This window comes from Hyperolius riggenbachi, chromosome 6 (genome assembly GCF_040937935.1).
Source record: "Hyperolius riggenbachi isolate aHypRig1 chromosome 6, aHypRig1.pri, whole genome shotgun sequence".
In the NCBI taxonomy this organism is placed as follows: Eukaryota; Metazoa; Chordata; class Amphibia; order Anura; family Hyperoliidae; genus Hyperolius; species Hyperolius riggenbachi.
In genome coordinates this window covers 372,086,498-372,107,623 of record NC_090651.1, presented here as the reverse complement: position 1 = coordinate 372,107,623, position 21,126 = coordinate 372,086,498, and the positions used below count along the sequence as shown (strand labels likewise).

At 44.2% G+C, this 21,126-nt stretch overlaps 1 protein-coding gene across 1 annotated transcript in view; it reads right to left on the bottom strand.

Moving 5' to 3' along the window:
• LOC137523065 (uncharacterized) overlaps positions 1 to 20,381 on the bottom strand; it is an 86,542-nt gene extending 66,161 nt beyond the window's left edge. Inside the window, exons 1-2 of the mRNA XM_068243261.1 lie at positions 20,354 to 20,381; positions 8,136 to 8,261 (exon numbers count right to left, since the gene is read on the bottom strand). Coding sequence (XP_068099362.1) covers positions 8,136 to 8,175 — 40 coding nt within the window. The 5' untranslated portion in view covers positions 8,176 to 8,261; positions 20,354 to 20,381. The remainder of the gene's footprint in view (positions 1 to 8,135; positions 8,262 to 20,353) is intronic.
• Positions 20,382 to 21,126: the final 745 nt, after the last annotated feature.

Here is a 21,126-nt window from a genome sequence, read left to right as displayed (position 1 = left end):
CCTGTCGCCTAATCCGTATGTTGTACTGGAAGATTCGGATGATGAGATGGAAGTTCAGGTGGAAGATGCTGGGCAGCCGGATAGCCCTGATCCGCAGCCCAGGCGATGTGTTGCTGTATCTGGGAGAGAAGGAGGTGATCAGACTGTGTTATTGGAACATAGTATACCCAGTGTGCGGCTGGATAGGCAGTATTATGAGCCACTTGAGAGGGACTGTGTGATACAGACTAGAAGTTGTGCTAAAGAGATTGTGAAGGTGGTGGAAGAGACGAATAAGTTGTGGAATAGTATGTCGGATAATGTTGCTTTACGCATAATGATGGTAGTGAGAGAGATGCTTGGAGAAGATACTGCTATAACAGCGAGGAGGTATGGTTTCCCATTGTGGCTTGTAAGAAGGATGCAGGTGTATCATTATAATTTGTCAGATTATCGTCAGGATGATATGACCGTGAGGATAATGGGTTATTATGTGTCTAAACTGGAAAGACTGTGGGGAAAATTAATTTCTGGAGAATATTGATTTTTTATGACCTAAGAAAAAGATTACAAAAATAAAACGCCATATGATGATTGGACTGATTCCTCTTTTAGGGGGCATTTATGTCTCTATGGAGAGATTAAGACTAATCTGAGGTAAAAAAAAAGAAAAAAAAAAAAAAAAAAAAAAAAAATCTGAAACAGTCTGTATGCATGTTGGACTATTATAGCTCTGTATAAATTAACAAGCTGACGCACTGTTGCATTCCAGCGGTTCTCGAGGTGATTCAGCTTTTAAGGGCAACAATGGTTAATTTGCATATGTTTAGCAGTGATGTACTGGGAGACATCTCAGGCTCACTCCAACCTGGTTTATTTCAAATCTATCTTCTATCTACAGTTTATCTATCTTATCTATATATATAATAGAGTAAGTGCCTCAACCTTCAAGCAAGAAGAAGTAGCGCCCTGCCCCCAGGGCTGGTCCAAGCAAGAAGAAGGGGCTGGTCCAAGCAAGAAGAAGAAGTAGTGTCATATCAAACCAAGGGCAAAGAGGGATAATTTGCATATTCAGTAGCAGTGCATTGTGGGTAACCATAAATGTTCACTTATAGCTGAATTATTGCAGATTTGCTTCTGTTTTAAGAAGGACAATTACACCAAGCTTTGCTTTTTTTAGTAGGAGGGCTTTTTGGTACCTTTTATCCTCCTATACATTCTTAGTAGTTTGGGTCACCCTGAGCTGCTTGGTTACTCTGTTGTACTGGTCCAAGCCCTATCTCATACAGCCTTATCAATCCCTGTTGTGTACTGATGAGCACCAAATGTCTGAAATAGGCTGTCACAAGTGGGTTTGATATGACTGTGTAAAACTTAAAGCTATAGGCTTGCTTGACTTACTAAGGGTGAAAAGGAATAATTTGCATATTTAGTAGTGGTGCATTGGGGGTAATCACATGTTCACTTATAGTTGAGTTATTGCAGATTTGCTTCTGTTTTAAGAAGGCAAATTACACCAAGCTTTGATTTTTATTAGTAGAAGGTCGTTTTGGTTCCTTTTATCCACCTATACATTCCGAGTGGTTTGGGTCACCCTGAGCTGCTTGGTTACTCTGTTGTACTGGTCCAAGCCCTATCTCATACAGCCATATCAATCCTTGCCATGTACAGATGAGGACCAAAAGTCTGAAACAGGCTGTCACATGTGGGTTTGATATGGCTGTGTAAAATTTAAAGCTATAGGCTTGCTATACACCAGTGGTTCTGGATGCTTGCTTGGCCTACCAAGGGTGAAAAGGAATTATTTGCATATTTAGTAGCAGTGCATTGTGGGTAACCACAAATGTTCACTTATGGCTGAATTTCTTCTGTTTTAGGAAGGCAAATTACACCAAGCTTTGATTTTTTTAGTAGAAGGTCTTTTTGGTCCCTTTTATCCACCTATACATTCCGAGTGGTTTGGGTCACCCTGAGCTGCTTGGTTACTCTTGTACTGGTCCAAGCCCTATCTCATACAGCCATATCAATCCTTGCCATGTACAGATGAGGACCAAAAGTCTGAAACAGGCTGTCACATGTGGGTTTGATATGACTGTGTAAAATTTAAAGCTATATGCTTGCTATACACCAGCGGCTCTGGATGCTTGCTTGGCTTACCAAGGGGGAAAAGGGGTAATTTGCATATTCAGTAGCAGCGCATTGTGGGTAACGACAAATGTTCACTTATAGCTGAATTATTGCAGATTTCCTTCTGTTTTAAAAAGGCAAATGACACCAATACAGTGTGCGGCATTGCAGGAAGTGACGACAGTGGAACACACGATGGAACACGGAAGAGGTGAGTCATCCCCGTCCGCTGCCTCTTACTAATAGTGGCGGCTGCTACTGTGCTTAAGCAGGAGGAGGGGTTCCTGCTGAGCCTAAGCTGGAGGTAGAGCACACATGGGGGACCCAGTTAAGGGGGGGTCCAACCCCCACCCCCGCCGATGTGCCCCATACCCCCTTCTTGCCCTCTTATGCGGCGTATGCTATGCCGCGGGTCAGCTAGTAGATAATAACAGTCAAATGGCTCTAGGGCTTATTCTTCACCATAATTCCTGGTTTCCATGCTGATGTTTGAGCCCTAGTCCCATTTGGTTGTTACATCTTTGGATATGCTCCATGACTAAAAACAGAGCCCACCACACTTCCTGTTCCTGTTTCCTGTAACACTGGTCAAAGTTGTGGCCTAACAAGCTATTCCAGGGGTGCCCAATAGGTCAATCGCGATCTTCCAGTAGATCATGACCGCCTATTTGGTGGTGACATTAAATTTTGTGTCCGGCAGCTGCGCGTCTCATCAGATTCTGCTGCCGGCCGCTGGCCAATTAGAAGGCAGGGTAGGAGAGAGGCAGTGCAGCGGTAGAAGAGGAAGCTGCGACGTCATAGCACGGGTCGGCGCTGTGCACAATGCATCCACGCACGCTGCCCGCCGCCCCCTTCGCCCGTCCTAGTCTCCCCTCCTTCAGCCGCGACTGGCTGGAGTGCAGATGGGCGGCTGAAGGAGGGGAGACTAGGACGGGCCCCAGACACCACCGCTGGAACTGGAGAGAGGTAAGTGGCCCAGGGACCTGCACCTAGCTATCTATACTGAAGGCACCTGCACCTTACTATACCATAGCTGGCTACCTATACTGAGGGCACCTACACCTAGCTATCTATACTAAAGGCACCTATACCTAACTTTACTATACCTAGCTATCTATACTGAAGGCACCTACACCTAACTATGCTATACTGAAGTCACCTGCACCTTACTATACCATACCTGGCTACCTATACTGAAGACCCCTACACCTAGCTATCTATACTGAAGGCACCTATACCTAACTACACCATACCTGGCTACCCATACTGAAGGCCCCTACACCTAGCTATCTATACTGAAGACACCTATACCTATCTACCTATACTGAAGGCACCTTTACCTATCTACCTAAATATTGGTAGATCTCCTGGACACCTACACCTAACTACACTATACCTGGCTACCTATACTGAAGGCCCCTATACCTAGCTATCGATACTGAAGGCACCTATACCTAACTATACTATAGCTGACTACCTATACTGAAGGCCCCTACACCTAGCTATCGATATTGAAGGCACCTATACCTAACTACACTATACCTGGCTACCTATTCTGAAGGCACCTACACTGAACTACACTATACCTGGCTACCTATACTGAAGACCCCTACACCTAGCTATCAATACTGAAGGCACCTACACCTAACTATGCTATACTTGCTACCTATACTGAAGGCCCCTACACCTAGCTATCTATACTGAAGGCCCCTATACCTGGCTACCTATACTGAATCCCCCTATACCTAGCTATCGATACTGAAGGCACCTATACCTAACTATATTATACCTGGCTACCTATACTGAAGGCCCCTGTACCTAGCTATCGATACTGAAGGCACCTATACCTAACTATACTATACCTGGCTACCTATACTGAAGGCCCCTACACCTAACTATCTATATTAAAGGCACCTATACCTAACTACACTATACCTGGCTACCTATTCTGAAGGCACCTACACTGAACTACACTATACCTGGCTACCTATACTCAAGGACCCTACACCTAGCTATCTATACTGAAGGCACCTATACCGAACTATACTATACCTGGCTACCTATACTGAAGGCCCCTACACCTAACTTTCTATACTGAAGGCACCTACACCTAGCTATCTATACTGAAGGCACCTATACCTGGCTACTTATACTGAATATCCCTATACCTAGCTACCTAAATGTTGGTAAATCTCCTGGACTCTGCAAATTTTAAAGTAGCTTGCGAGCCGAAAAAGTGTGGGCACCCCTGAGCTATACAAACTACTCACCAGATGCCACCACAGCCAAAAGCACCAGAAGAGAGTCAAGCCTAGACAACCAGATAAAGGACTTCATGCTTCCTTGATTCATGCAGCTAGTGAATAGTCTCATTCACAACAGTAAAAGATTTAAAAATAATCCAGTTTGCTGATGATTTAAATATGTACGTTTTCTGATTGGCTGTCGTAAAAATACATTACTTAGTCTTCTGAAGGTCATCTCAGAAATCATAAAGAGAAGTCAGTACAGTATACTGTCTGTGCTATAATGTCTATATATAGATATATACAAGAAATGTCATAACACAAAGTCTAACACAGCAGTAAGGTACAAATCTTTCCCCCCACTACCTTCCTGTTTCCTGCACTTGTGTATGGTTTGTGCTGGGCAGTAAAAGAATATTACAGGTATTTTAAGCAGTTCACTTCAGAGGGTTTTTCCCCTTAAAAAACCAGAGCAATTTTCACCTCTCAGCACTCCTTCTATTCATTTGCCTAGAACTTTATTACTACTTATCACAACAAAACAATCTATATCTTTTTTTCGTCACCAATTAGGCTTTCTTTGGGGGGGACTTTAAGCTAAGAATTATTTTATTTTAACTGCGTTTTATCGGATATACCGTATATACCGGCGTATAAGACGACTTTTTAACCCCTAAAAATGTTCTGTAAAGTCGGGGGTCGTCTTATACGCCGGGTGTCAGTTTTTCAGCGTGAGGCGCTGCTGGGTGCCGAGTGCCATGTAGAGTTATAAATTACCTGATGCTGCACTGTGCCCTGAAAAGAAACATAGATTGCGGTGTTTTTGAAAAAAAAAAACTGTATTACCTTATTTCGATCAGCCGCTCATGCGGTTAGCAGCGCAGCTTCCGGGGTCACCTGACTGGTGACGTGTGCGCTCCACGATACATCTCGGCAATCTCTTCATGCGTGAGCGCATACGTCACCAGTCAGGCGACACTGGAAGCCGCTCTGCTATCCGCGCGAGCGGCTGCTCACAAGAAGATATTACAAGGGTTTTTTTTTTTTTTAAACAGAGAGCGTGATCTATGTCACTTTTCAGTACGACACATTGCAGCATCAGGTAATTTAAAGCTCTGCATGACACCCAGCATCCGCACAGTGAACTGGGTAGTCTTATACGGCAAGTATATGCCAAACGTTTTATTTTAACTAGAAAAGTTGGGGGGTCGTCTTGTACGCCGGGTCGCCTTGTACGCCGGTATATACGGTAATAAGAAAAAAATGGAACAAATTTATTATTTCTCAGTTTTCGGCCATTATAGTTTTAACATTATACATGCTACCATTATTAAAACCTACACATTTTATTTGCCCTTTTGTCCCGGTTATTATTATTATTATTTTTTATTTATATAGCGCCAACATCTTCCGTAGCGCTGTACATAGTACAAACAAATAATGGGGAACAAATATACATAAGAAATACAAGACACTGTACAGTCATGACATTGAATAGAATAAATACAGATACATACATAGTTGATGTGTGGTTGGTACATGTGCATATGTTAAAATTACAGCAGTATGAGAAACACTAGGAGGAGGTCCCTGCCCTTGCGAGCTTACAATGCTTAAAATGTTTGCCTAGTACAATGTATGGCGCCAATATTTTATTTGGAAATAAAGGTGCATTTTTCCATCCCTAATTACAAGCCCATCCTATACAATAAAACCTAACTGTCCCTGTGCCATCCTCTTTCCCTGTCCGTCCGTCTGAAGCTTTTTTGTACTGTGCATGTGTGCAGTACAGAAAGCCGTTGGGACGGGAGGTGAGGGCAGCAAGCAGGACGGCCGGGTGCAGGCACGCGGCGGGCAGGCAGGTGCGCGCGGGCGGCCTGGTGTGTGGCAGGCACGCACGGCGGGTGCGCGTGGGCGTCCGGGTGCAAGGGGGGCGCGTGGGTGGCGGGCACGCGCGCACTGACTGGCGGTGGTGGAACGGTTAAATCACTACCTAGACCCCGTTTTCAAACGGGCTTAGGTGGACTAGTAATTTATAACAGTAATATACCTTCTTTACATACATATTTAAAAAGTTCAGTCCGTAAGGTAAATATTTATGTATTTTTTTTATTTGTAAATTAATTTTTTTTAAAGAAAAAAAATAAAAATTGGTAGCTAATGGGAAATGTGGGACGTCAGGGGTTAATTTTATTTTTGGGGTGGGGGTTAGTATTAGATCACTAGAGAAAACTTTAAGTGGGAGGGAGACTTTTAGGCCACCAAGGAAAACAATTCAGGGTGGGGGTTAGCATTACAGACAACTATAGGAGGGATGGGAACCATAAGACCACTAGGGAAAATAAGAAGTCACAGTACAGGGCCGACATAAGGGACACATAGCACAGGGACCTCTGTAAGGGAGCACAACATACGGGGCACTATAGAGAATGCTATAAATGGGAGGAGACTTAAATGGGGGTACTAAAATGAGAGTCAGGAAATGGGGACACTTAATAGCAACATAATATAAAAAAAAAATCAACAGAAACTAAGCATGGCTCTGTTACAAATCAAATACTGTTATAAAGCGCCAACATAGATTGCGGTGTTTTTGAAAAAAAAAAAAACTGTATTACCTTGAGGCCACACATCCTGCATAATAAATCCACTAATTACACCATTTATCATAATTACAATGCTACAAGATAAAAAGCGCAAAATACAGAAAAAATGTTCCATTATTTAAAAATCAACAAGTGTCATCATACATTTTAGCAACAAACAAGGCAGCAAACTCTAATTAGCTTCTCTGGACCTTACATCCTTAAAGAGGAACTCCAGTGAAAATAATGTAATAAAAAAGTGCTTCATTTTTACAATAATGAGATGGATTAAGATGTAATGGGGCCCTAGAGAAGGTAGAAGATTTGAGGGCCCCTTGTGGTCCTTTTTGTTAAGCTGAAGTGGAGAGAGGTGTCAAAAACGGTGGCAGGTGGGCCCCTTGACACCCACTAGGCCCCAAGCAACTGACTAGGTTGCCTGGTGGATAATCCTGTTCTGGTTAGGACTATAAATACAATTACTGTATTTTCCAGCATATAAGATGACTGGGTGTACAAGACGACCCTCAACTTTTCCAGTTAAAATATACATTTTGGGATATACTCACCCGATAAGACTACCCCTCTTCACTCTTGGACATTTATATACTGTACTGTATGTACGGGTGCTATACTGTATAAACAGGTACAGATACTGGTGCTGTACTGTATGTGGTACCCAGTATACAACAATCACGGCAAGCGATATACCTTACCAGCGATTGGCTGGTTGTTCTATACAAGGCCTTCCCAGTTAGGTGCCCCCTCACCTTATCATCGGGACCGGGTTGAGTCACTTCTTTCCAGGAATCCCGGTGAGTGGATTTTCTTCTACCATACTTGTACAGCACCGCCCCTTGCTGCTTTCATACGGTCACCGCATACGGTGGGGATGCGGCCGTGGACGTTTTTGAGCTCCCCTCACTTTATGCAGAAACCGCAGATTCTCCAGTACGGCTCGGGAACAATAAGCACCGGCCCTATAAGACGACCCCTGACTTTTGAGAAGATTTTCCTGGGTTAAAAAGTAACTGTACATAGCGCTGAAAGTTTTTGAAACTTTCGGTTTCCTCTGAACTGACCAAAATTTAACATTACATGTTCAAGGTTGTATGTGGGACATCAGGAAAAAAACAAAACTGTTTTGCAGGCATCTACAGCCATATGACACTGATAACATTCAGCCCCCAAAGAATCTTACTTCCTTTGAAATGGTAAAGACGTCCTCCGACTTCCTCCATGCTGGACGATGTTACTGCATTCAGATAGGGATCAGCAAGGAAATCCAAAGTTCGAGTTTTGCATCGTAATTCAGTATTCAAATCTTCTGGTTTTTGAGAAAATTTAATTTTAAAAAGTTCAAAATTTTACTGCTGTAGACTTGAGGTTTGTATAAATTTTAGGAAAACAGAACTTGGTATATACATTACCAAATTTAACTTATTGCCAAATATAACTTAAGCTTAACTGAACTTTTTTAAAACCAATTTTCTTAACTACACAGTATTTTGAAAATATGTTTTTTACGTTTTTAATACTATCTCTTACAAGCAATGTATAATGTCGGAATTTCAAACATTCTGGAAAATTCCACACAATGTTGAATTACTAGGCCGAATTCTGAATTCTGGTGGATATGGGATTTGGCAATTCCGACTTTCTCTGTTCAAGCACACCTGAAGTGAAAAGTGGGGGAAAGTTAGATACTTATGTAGGTAGTTAGAAGCCTCTATCATCCATATGATTCCTGAATCCTCACAGAGACCACTTCTCCAGCACAGGGTCCCTCTTAACCTCCTTAGCGGTAACCCTGTGTGTGACACGGGGTAAGCCGCCGGAGGGTGCCGCTCAGGCCCTGCTGGGCCAGCACCCCGATCGCCGCCGCCGCGCGCCCGATCGCCGCTATCCGGTGCGGCGCGCCCCCCCCCCCCCCCAGACCCCTGCGCTGCCTGGCCAATCAGTGCCAGGCAGCGCCAAGAGGTGGATCGGGTCTCCCAATGACGTCCCGACGTCGCTGACGTCGGTGACGTCATCCCGCCCCGTCGCCATGGCGACGGGGGAAGCCCTCCAGGAAATCCCGTTCTTTGAACGGGATTTCCTGATCGCCTATCGCCGGAGGCGATCGGCGGGGCTGGGGGGATGCCGCTGAGCAGCGGCTATCATGTAGCGAGCCCTCGGCTCGCTACATGATTTAAAAAAAATAAATAAAAAAAAAACTGCTGCGCTGCCCCCTGCGGTATTTTTCATACCGCCAAGGGGGTTAATACTCTGGCCAAGTGGCCATGCTCCCAGCAGTGGATGAAGACTTTGAATGTGCAAGTTATATCGGCACCTGCCTGGTAGAATGAAGCTGCTTGCTCATGGCTTTTTTCCTCCATGCGCGAGTGATTTGTTTTACTGGGCATGAGTGGACCTTACTTGCTCAAGCCCAGCTCATCCACAGCTGCGCTTATGGCGAAAATAAACCTACTGAATACCTATATGTATGGCCGGCCTGGGCATAAGTTCGCCCCCCCCCCACTATGGGAGATGTTGGGAAGGCTAAGATAGTCTCTAGGAGTGACCAGATTATTGGGTACCAGTGATGGACAGTCTGAGATGGACTCTAGGAGTGACCAGATCATTATGTGCCATTGATCAGTTACTGTGGAAGGTGTTGGACAGTCTGGGATGGACTCTAGAAGTGAATTATTGGGTGTTGTTGATCAGTGGCTGTGGGACGTGAAGGCCAATTGCAACATATCCCATCAAACAGACAAGGCCTACATTGTGTAAAGATTTAAATGTTAGTAGGCCAGGCTTGCGCGTGACTTTCCATTTTATAGGTACATGAAGTGAACAAAGAGTCAGTGTTAGATGAAAATGACAGAGTTGGTTTGTTAACAGCAGCATTCTGTTTTTACTGAACATAGGACAGGTCTTTATTTGCAAGTCCATCATACAGATAGAGGGTATTGTGACTTCTTGTCTTACTCCTAAAATGAAAAAAAGAATGTGGGTCTATTGTTCATTATGTCCCATGACTGCACAACCTGAACTAGTCTTAACATGACAGAAAGTAGGAAGATTTCACAACAGCAGAAATTATTATTTATTGTATTTATAAGGCGCAACATATTAGGCAACACTGGACAATAAATACATTAAAGCGGTATCGTCACCATAAAAATCAAATTTCAACAGCAACTGGTCTGAGTGTATTAAGTGATAAAAATGCTAATCCTGCATTCAAAACTTGCAAAACTTTTTCTGCTGTTATGGTTTGTAGTTATCACATACTTTATGAGCACGGGTCCTAGTGCCAAACAGTGCCAAAAAGTTGAATGCTGGGAGTTCTTTTTATCTATAATATATTCCTCCTCTTCCATTTATTTCCCTGCCTAGCTTTCTTATCTGAAACACCTCTGCTCACTTGTGTTTACAAGCAAGGCTGAGGTGACTCAGCGATTGGAGGATAAGACAGTGTAGTTGCTAGTATACACCTCAGTGGGAGTGTCTGAAAACTCTGGGAGGAGGCAGCTAATGAATACCCAATGAGCAAGAGAAGGGAGGGGGGAAAACAAGAGTCAGGGAGGATATGATGTCAGCATTAGCTTGGCAAGATGGAAACTGCCTAGAATAGGATTTTCTGCTTTTCCTTTATAAAATTCACAGGAATCATTACGTGGATAGCCCAATACACCTGTTATGTAAGTAGAAGTAGTATTTATCTACTTATATATGTGTTTTTTATTTCTAGGTTAGTATGGATGTCGCTTGTTCTTTAACTACTTCAGGACTCAGCCTTTACCCCCCCTTAAGGACCAGCATTGATTTAGAAGATCTGTGCTGGGTGGGCTCTACAGCCCCCAGCACAGATCAAATAACAGGCAGAGCGACCAGATCGCCCCCCTTTTTTCCCCACTAGGGGGATGATTTGCTGGGGGGGTCTGATCGCTCCTGCCTGCGTGTGGCTGGCGGGGGGGGGGGGCACCTCAAAGCCCCCTCCACGGCAGGATTCCCCCTCTCCCTCTCCTCCCTCCCTGCCCCAGAGATCGGAGGCTGCACAGGAACGGATCTGTCCTGTGCAGCCTCTAACAGGCTCCTGCCTGTCATGTGACAGCGATCCCTGGCCGCTGATTGGCCGGGGATCGCTGATCTGGTACAACGCTGCTACTGTTAGCAGCGTTGTACAAATGTAAACAAAGCGGATTATTTCCGCTTGTGTTTACATTTAGCCTGCGAGCCGCGAGCGGCTGTTTCCTGATTAATTAGCCTGCAGCCGGCGACACAGATGTGCGTCGCTGGTCCTGCAGCTACCACTTTGCCGATGCGCGTTATGAGTGCGCGGTCGGCAAGTGGTTAAATGATACAAAGGATAACAGATGTAGCAAGGTTATACAACATAAGACAAAGTTATACAAGACAAACAGGGTACAAGATACATGATCATGTGAAGGCTATCAGAAAAGGGGCACACGATCATCATGATCGGGGGTGGGGGGGGGGTTTAGTGGACACACTAGGTGGGGCTGTGAAATAAATATTCAGCAGAGAGTTACTGTGTGGTAGGAGGTGGGTAGGCCATCCTAAAAAGGTGGGTTTTGAGGTCTTGCTTAAATGTGTACAAGCAGTGAATAAGTATGATGGGCAGTGGAAGGGAGTCCCAGAGGGTGAGGGTGACTCTTGAGAAATCCTGCAGGCACTCATGGGAGTGGGAAATGCGTGGGGCAGTTAGGCAAAGGTCATTGGAGGACCGGATTGGACGACGTGGTGTATACCTGTGTACAAGCTCTGTAAGTAGGGCAGGTTTTGTGTACATATTTATAGACCAGGCATAGAATCTTGAAACTTATCCTCAATCCGATAGGGAACCAATGCAGGGATTAATGGGGAGGAGGGGAGGGGGATTGTAGTAGAGCAGTGAGAAGAATGGATGAGTCTCACAGCCACATTCATAATTGATTGAAGGGGGGCAATGCATTTCAAGGGGAGGCCAGACAGGAGGGAGTTGCAGTAATCAAGGCAGGAGATGATGAGGGCATGAATGAGCAGCTTGGTAGTGTCCTGGTTCATGAAGAGGCGGATCTTAGAGACATTACGGAGGTGGAAATTGCAGGACCTGGTGATGAGGTTACTTTACATGACAGATTTTGCATTGCCCATGATCAGAGCCCCATGTTTTGCTTTGTTTACTTAGCAACCGGGGCGTAGTGAGGCTTACCATTGACACTGACGCACTGATTGGCTTGTGGTAATTTGCATCCACCGCCCGCTTTTTGAGTGCGGATTGGATCCCACAGCCACGTGATGCTGGTGTCGCATAATGGCAGCTTTCCGTATGGCATGTAGCCGGAAGACGGGTCTCCGCCGAGCGGAGACAGCGCCTATTGGATCACAGCCTCATGTGACATTCTGGGGCGTGTTTGTGGCGCCGAGCGCCGTTTGATTTGTATAACCGCGGGGTGGGCGTCAACACATGCGTGCATTGCCTCTGATTCGCTTGAGACGTGCGGTGGGCGTCGGCATACACGTGGTGTGCCATTTGATTGGTGTATCGTGCGGATGTAATCTATGCACGTGACCTGCATCCGCGTTCACCACTGACATTGCTGGTCATATACTGTGGGCTTTTTTGAATTGGTAAGTGTCCGCCATTTCATGCATATTAAACACCTGTTCCCCATCAGGTCCGCTAGTGCCTCCGCCCACTATGTGGATGTATATAAGGTGGTCAGGATTTGGTGTTTTTAATGGTCTTCAGCAGTTTGAGAAAGGGCTATACAGCCCAAAACAACGTCTGTCAATGCAACTGATGTACCAATAAAGAGCTATAATTTTGGTGATGCCGGCCCATTTGCAGTTTTTGGACTACAGTGTGCCCCAAGAGGTACTGGAGCAGGGGTCTTGGAACACCTCTTTTTTCATTGCTGCTCCTAACCTTGATTTGTACGGCATAAAGGAAAGGGCAGAGTTCAGGGTGACGGCCAGACAATGGGCCTGGGAGGTAAGGCTGTGTTATCGAGTAATCCGATTTCCGCAGAAATATTCTGCATTCTCTGATTGGCCGAATACTTCCGGGTTGACTCTGCATTCTCTGATTGGCCAAATACTTCCAAGTTGATTCTGCATTCTCTGATTGGCCAAATACTTCCAAGTTGATTCTGCATTCTCTGATTGGCCAAATACTTCTGAGTGGACTCTGCATTCTCTGATTGGTCCAATGCTTTCGAGTTCTGTGATTGGGCTAAAATTTGAATACTTCCGGGTTGACTCTGCATTCTCTGATTGGCCAAATACTTCCGAGTTGATTCTGCATCCTCTGATTGGCCAAATACTTGCGAGTTGACTCTGCTTTCTCTGATTGTCCAAATACTTCCGAGTGGACTCTGCATTCTCTGATTGGCCAAATACTTCCAAGTAGAGTTGGGCCGAACGGTTCGCCGGCGAACGTGGTTCGCGCGAACTTAGGTGGTTCGCGTGCGGGTGTCGCACGCGAACGTTTTGCGGCAAAAGTTCGCAAAAAATCGGTTCGCCCCATAATGCACCTGAGGGTCAACTTTGACCCTCTACATCACAGTCAGCAGGCCCAGTGTAGCCAATTAGGCTACACTAGCCCCTGGAGCCCCACCCCCCCTTATATAAGGCAGGCAGCGGCGGCCGTTATGGCCACTCGTGTGCCTGCATTAGTGAGAGTAGGGCGAGCTGCTGCAGTCTCTCATAGGGAAAGATTAGTTAGGCTTAACTTCTTCCTGGCTGCATACCTGTTCTGTTCAGTGAGCCCTCAGCCCACTGCATACCTGTACTGTGATCCTGCCACTGCATACCTGTTCAGTGATCCTGCCAGTGCATACCTGTTCATTGATCCTGCCACTGCATACCTGTTCATTGATCCTGCCACTGCATACCTGTTCAGTGATCCTGCCACTGCATACCTGTTCAGTGATCCTGCCAGTGCATACCTGTTCATTGATCCTGCCACTGCATACCTGTTCAGTGATCCTGCCAGTGCATACCTGTTCATTGATCCTGCCACTGCATACCTGTTCAGTGATCCTGCCACTGCGTACCTGTTCAGTGATCCTGCCACTGCATACCTGTTCATTGATCCTGCCACTGCATACCTGTTCAGTGAACCCGCCACTGCATACCTGTTCTGTTCAGTGAACAGTTTGGTGTGTCAGTGTGAAGCAGTACCTTAATTACACTACCTGATTGATGTATACACATGCAAGATGTTTTAAAGCACTTTAGGCCTGTCATTTAGCATTCAATGTGATTTCTGCCCTTAAAACGCTGCTTTGCGTCAAATCCAGATTTTTCCCGGGGACTTTTGGCATCTATCCCACTCCGCCATGCCCCCCTCCAGGTGTTAGACCCCTTGAAACATCTTTTCCATCACTTTTGTGGCCAGCATAATTTTTTTTTTTTTTCAAAGTTCGCATCCCCATTGAAGTCTATTGCGGTTCGCGAATTTTAACGCGAACCGAACCTTCCGCGAAAGTTCGCGAACCCGGTTCGCGAACCTAAAATCGGAGGTTCGGCCCAACTCTACTTCCAAGTTGATTCTGCATTCTCTGTTTGGCCAAATACTTCCGAGTGGACTCTGCATTCTCTGATTGGCCAAATACTTCCGAGTGGACTCTGCATTCTCTGATTGGCCAAATACTTCCGAGTGGGCTCTGCATTCTCTGATTGGTCCAATGCTTCCGAGTTCTGTGATTGGGCTAAAATTACCGAGTAGAAGTAATGTGGTATTCCTGCCGAAATCCAATTTCCATTTTCAGAGTTCCAATTTGAAATGGAATCCGCATGAGCATCCCTACCGCCCAGGAAAGAGAAGCTATAGGAGAGGCTATAGATGGCGAAAAAGTATTTGATAGCCTCTTCAGCCTATCTGGACTGATATACTCGCCCAAATAGACTGTGGTGCTGCAGCGGCGCCGTGCGCACTCCCACGTGCCTTCCCGAGCGCGCCCCAGCCGCCTGCCATTAGCCGAGAGATCAATGAATGACTCAATTACTTAATGATCAAGTTTGTGAGCTTTGCGGTCTTTGGCATCAATAATTTGCATTGAGATTAAACAAATCTGATTTAGTAATGAGAGTAATGACCCAATTATGATTACAGGAAATTTCGCAAAATTTTACTTAATTCACGAAATTACGATTATGGCCATAATCGAAATTTCGGGAATTTCACGAAATTACGCAAAATTTTGTGTTTATGGGGAATTGCATAATTACGATCTTTTTCGTAATTACGATCGTTTACGAAACACAAAAAAAATCAGAATTTCATGTTTAACACTCAAATTCGACCTTTCTCATAATTGTGTTCCAGTTCAGAGGCTCTTGATACATTTAAAGCAGCAGCACTTGCAGGTACCTTTGCATTATCAAATATTGCAAGGCCCAAAACCAAGCATGCATGACCGCTAAGTGCACCTTGACAAAGAGCACCTGTTTTAGAAGTGGCTGCAGGTAAAGCATCCTGATACTTTTAAAATGACAGCAAGTGCATGGACCTTTGCAAGGCCCAAAACCAAGTGTCTCAACATGACAGCTAAGTGCACCATGGCAAAGAGCACCTGTCTTAGAAGTGGCTGCAGATAGAGCCTCCTGATAAATTTAAAGCAGCAGCATGTGCAGGGGCCTTTGCATTATCAGTAATTGCAATCAGTAATTGCAATCAATGAGTGACTTTCCTGAGTTTAGTCATTACCTAAATGTGCAGAATTACTATTAGAGACGAAATTACGTTCATTTTTGTAACTAAAATAACTTTGTTTCTATAGAAAACAGGAAATTACTAAATTTCGCGTTAAACATGAATTTGGGATGAAACACGAAATTACAAAACCGAAATTTTGCTTACGGAATTACCTGCATCAGGTAAATTTACTATTTGCCTGCATCAGTGTTTTAATACAGCTAACATCTGGAAATATGCCTGAAGAAGGGGGCTAGATTCCAGAAAGCTTGCACAATTTAATTTTATCAGTTAGCCATTAAAAGGTATTACTTTTACAAGACTTTGTTTTTTTCTACCTACGCTTACGGAATTCCAAATTACGGTTTGTATGGCAATTAAGAAATTACGAATTTGTGTCGCAGTGGCAAAATTCGCATCCGTAATTAAGGAAACACGAAATTTCTAAAATTAACACTAATCTGATTGGATGTGGCTCCACCCCTTTTCTGAATTTGAACCCCAATCACCCAATGGCCAACTGTACCAGGTACAGGTGATTAACAGTGCAAGAGGCTTGTGCCATTAACAGCAGCAATTACATATTCCCCTTAAAATCAATAGCTGGATTTTGATTGGCTTTTGTAGGTTCCACCCACTTTTTTGAATATTAATCCAATTCACCCAGTGACCAACTGTGCAAAGTTTGAGAACCCTGCCATTAACAGTGTAAGAATGGCTGCAGTTTACATTTTCTCAATGAAATTTGTATTTTTCTCCGCCCACTGATGTCCTGACATTGTTTAGGTATGTATTTGGCTGGTGTTGGCTCCGCCCACTTTTTCTAACCCTAACACACGATTACTCAATAACCAAGTTTGTGAGCTTTGCGGTCTTTGACATCAGTAATTTGCATTGAGATTAAACAAATCGGATTGGCTGTTTGTGGCTCCACCCCTTTTTTGAATTTGAACCCCAGTCAACCAATGACCAACTGTACCAGGTTTGAGGCTTGTGCCATTAACCGCGCAAGAATGGCAGCCATTACATATTCCCTTTGAAAATCAATAGGTGAATTTTTCGATTTGCTTTTGTAGGCTCCACCCACTTTTCTGAATATTAATCCCAGACACCCAGTGACCAGTTGTGCAAAGTTTGAGAACCCTACCATTACGAATTGCTTCAGTTTACGTTTTCTCAGTGAAATTTGTATTTGTCTCCGCCCACTGATTATGTATTTGGCTGGTGTTGGCTGCGCCCACTTTTCCTAACCCTAACACACAATTAATCAATTACTCAATTACCAAGTTTGTGAGCTTTGCGGTCTTTGGCATCAATAACCTGCATTAAAATGTAAAAATCAGATTGGCTGTTTGTTGCTCCACCCCCTTTCATCAACTTAAAGGGAACCTAAACTGAGAAGGATATGGATTTTTCCTTTTAAAATAATACCAGTTGCCTGAATCGCCTGCTGATCCTGTGTCTCTAATACTTTTAGCCACAGCCCCTGAACAAGCATGCAGATCAGGTGCTCTGACTGAAGTCAGACTGGATTAGCTGCATGCTTGTTTCAGGGTGTGATTCAGCCACTATTGCAGTCACAGAGATCAGCTGGACTGCCAGGCAACTAGTATTGTTTACAGTAAACATCCATATCACTCTCAGTTAAGGTTCCCTTTAAAACCCCAGTCACCCAATGATCAACTGTAGCAGGTTTGAGGCTTGTGCCATTAACAGTGCAAGAATGCCAGTAATAAAATATTCCCCTGAAAAATCAATAGGTAATTTTTGATTGGCTTTTGTAGGCTCCACCCACTTTTCTGAATCTTAATCCCAGTTACCCAGTAATTAATTGTGCAAAGTTGGAGAACCCTACAATTAACAGTGTAAGAATGGGTGCTGTTTACATTTTCCCAGTAAAATTTGTATTTGTCTCCGCCCACTTATGACCCCGCATTGCCCGCTTATGTATTTGGCTGGTGTTGGCTGTGCCCACTTTCCTAACCCTAACACACAATTACTCAATTACTCAATTACCAAGTTTGTGAGCTTTGCGGTGTTTGGCATCAACAATTTGCATTGGAATGAAACAAATCTGATGGCACCCCCTTTCTGAAATTGAACCCCAGTCACCCAATGATCAACTGTACCAGGTTTGAGGCTTGTGCCATTAACAGTGCAAGAATGGCAGCAATGTAAATATTTCCCTTGAAAATAAATAAGTGAATTTTGATTGGCTTTTATAGGTTCCACCCACGTTCCAGAATATTAATCCCAGTCACCCAACGACCAACTGTGCAAAGTTTGAGAACCCTACCATTAACAATGTAAGAATGGCTGCAGTTTACATTTCCCAGTGATATTTGTATTAGTCTCCGCCCCCTTTTTGGTTATGGTAATAAAAAGTATCCTATACTTTATTCCAGGTAATGTACTATGTGTGTGACAAATTTCATTCAAATCCGTTTAGCCATTATTGCGTGATCGAGTAACAAGAATCCAAACATCCAAAGTTTTCCATTTATAATATTAGTAGGATTACATTATATTACATTTAAAACTAGCTGTTTATCTCCCACACCAAAAATTACCCAAATAAATGTTTTAATTAAAAAAAAAAATTTGCAACTAAAAAAAAAAAAATACATAAATATGTATACCGTATATGTAATATGTACCTAAGGGTCTGAACTTTTTAAATATGCATGTCAAGAGAGTATATTATTATATATATATTTTTTTTATTATAAGATTGTAAATAGTGATGGACGCAAATTGAAAAAATGCACCTTTATTTCTAAATAAAATATCGGCGCCATAAATTGTCATAGGGACATAATTTAAACGGTGCAATAACCGGGACAATGGGCAAATAAAATACATGAGTTTTAATAATGGTAGCATGTACTAATTTCAAACTATAATGGCCAAAAACTGAGAAATTATTATTTTTTTTCCATTTTTCTTAATCTTCCTGTTAAAATGTATTTAGAAAAAAAATAATTCTTAGCAAAAGAAAGCCTAATTAGTGGCGGAAAAAAACAAGATATAGATCAATTAAGTAGTGATAAAGTTATTGGCGAATGAATGGGAGGTGAAAGTTGCTTAGATGCATAAGGTGAACAACACTGTAGGCTGAAGTGGTTACAGGACTTACGAGGCCAAAATCCTTAGAAAAGTGAAGTACCTGGAAGATGTTTAAATGCACGCAGGACGCCGTCCGCACCCTCCGTGCAGTTCCGCCGTGTCCCCTTCCTGAAAGCACCCCCCGTGCCGATCGCGACCCCACAGGCCGGGTCGGGCTCTCATGCCGCTCCTAATATGGCCGCCGGAGCTGGCCGCGGCTGCGCAGTCCGCATTGCCCCGAGTGCAACTGCGCAGCTCTAGGGCCAACCCCTCCGAACCACGCCATATTAGGAGCGGCATGAGAGCCCGACCCGGCCTGTGGGGTCGCGATAGGCACGGGGGGCGCTTTCAGGATGGGGACCCGGCGGAACTGCACGGAGGGCACGGACGGCATCCTCCGTGCATCTAAACATCTTCTAGGTACTTCACTTTTTTAAGGATTTTGGCCTCGTAAGTCCTTTAAGAAATGTTATCTTTGCAGCACTAGAAGAATTTGGCCTAGGAAGAACCTTTATTAATACAATTAAAGGGACTCAGAGCTGAGCAAAGTAAAAATATTTATACATACCTGGGGCTTCCTCCAGCACCATCCGCTCCAATCACTCCCCCCTCTCTCAGCTTCGTGAATCGGGTCCCGTCATTTCCATCAGTCGGCTCCAGTCTGACATAAGAGAAGTGCGCTCTCTATGTATCTCTTCAGCAGCTGCTGTAGAGATTCCCAAACAGCACACTTCTCCTGCGTAGACTGGCTCTGACTGACGGAAGTGACGGCACCCGGTTCCCGAAGCTGCGGGCAGTGGAGGACGGCGGCATGGGAGCGATCGGAGCGGATGGAGGAAGCCCCAGGTATGTATAAATTTTTACTTTGTTCAGCTCTGGTACACTTTAAGAATTTACAATATACATGAAACAGTATGCACAGGTGAAAATCAATGGAGCCTTGTCAGAAGAATTCCCGGTAATTAACGGGTGAGACAAGGGGGTCCACTATCCCCGCTCCAGTTTGGCCGGTCATTTGACACCTTGCTATGAAGAATACAGGCATTGGGAAATATTCGAGGCCTAAGAATATGAACAGAGAAACTGATACTAATAGCATAGGCAGATGATGTGGCGCCAGGGGGTAACAATAGCCCCTGAAAGGCATGCAACCGAGGCATGCAACTGAGCGCCAAAAAGGGGCGTAGCCACATAATAAATGTGGACGTGGTTATGGGTGGAGCCAAATGTACATGGAGGTTAGCAGGCTCACGCCCACCCACCCTCCTTCAGTATGTACCTTCTAGCATGTTCCAAGACAAATTCAGCAATCATGAGCCCCCCCCCATCAAGACAAATTCAGCCCTGGAGGGGGAATAGTAATTAGCGCCACCTGCCGGATGTGCCCGGCTAACGGATAAGTACCCTATCTTTTACCACACCACTCACTGGATTACTCAGTCTGTACAAGCTCTGACTGAATGCTCTATGGTTTCCCCGACAACAAAGTCACTTATCTTCATAGCCTCTCTCACACAACTTCTTTCACTCTGTTATGTAGCACCTCTTGCCTCTACTCGGTCCTGTCAGCTCTCCATGTCCCCCAAAGTATATCACGATCACCTCTGGCCAAAAATCTCTACCTTGTCCTTCCTCTCTGCTGCCCCTGGCTCTCTGACAGGAAAACCAGTAATCACTGGTTTATCTCTAACCACTCCCCCACCTGCACACAGGAGAAATTTCTAGAAAAGCTGTGTGGCTCCCTGTCGGTTGAGAGGGGCGTGTACATCTCACACGTGCAGCACCGCCCTCTCTAGAGAGCAGAGTGGCCATATTAACTACTGGCAACTCACTCTATTTGCTAGCAGTCTAACACCAGCACTGCCCTTAGCAGCAGCGCTGGCCTGGCTAATATAAAGGATAAAAAAATAAAACTTTTTCTTTTTGTAGCTGGCTACATATATTTTAATTTCAAAAGAGCCATGCTAAGCTAAGTTCTCCAGGATAACAAAAAAAAATTATGCTAACTGCACACAATTCAATGTCCTGTTCGATTGACAGGAATTGGACCATTATTTCTGACATGTCCGATCGGCTCCTGTTCAATAACAGGATCGATTATGCAAAGTTATCATGGGAACATCAATCCTGTTATTGATCAAGAGCAGTATGTACACACAATACAATGTCCCATCAGAAAACCCATCCATTGGATGACAAACTGAATTGTGTGTATCCAGCATAAGGTCAGTGGGAAAATGGAAATGTACCTCATACACTAATATAGTCTATACAGCAACAACAACTATTAATTATAGTATTTATAATTTATTGGTACCACCTCAGGGGTAATTCTGACCTCAGAACAATACATAATAAACAGTACGGTAGTTGCATAAACTAACTTCCCTCTGGC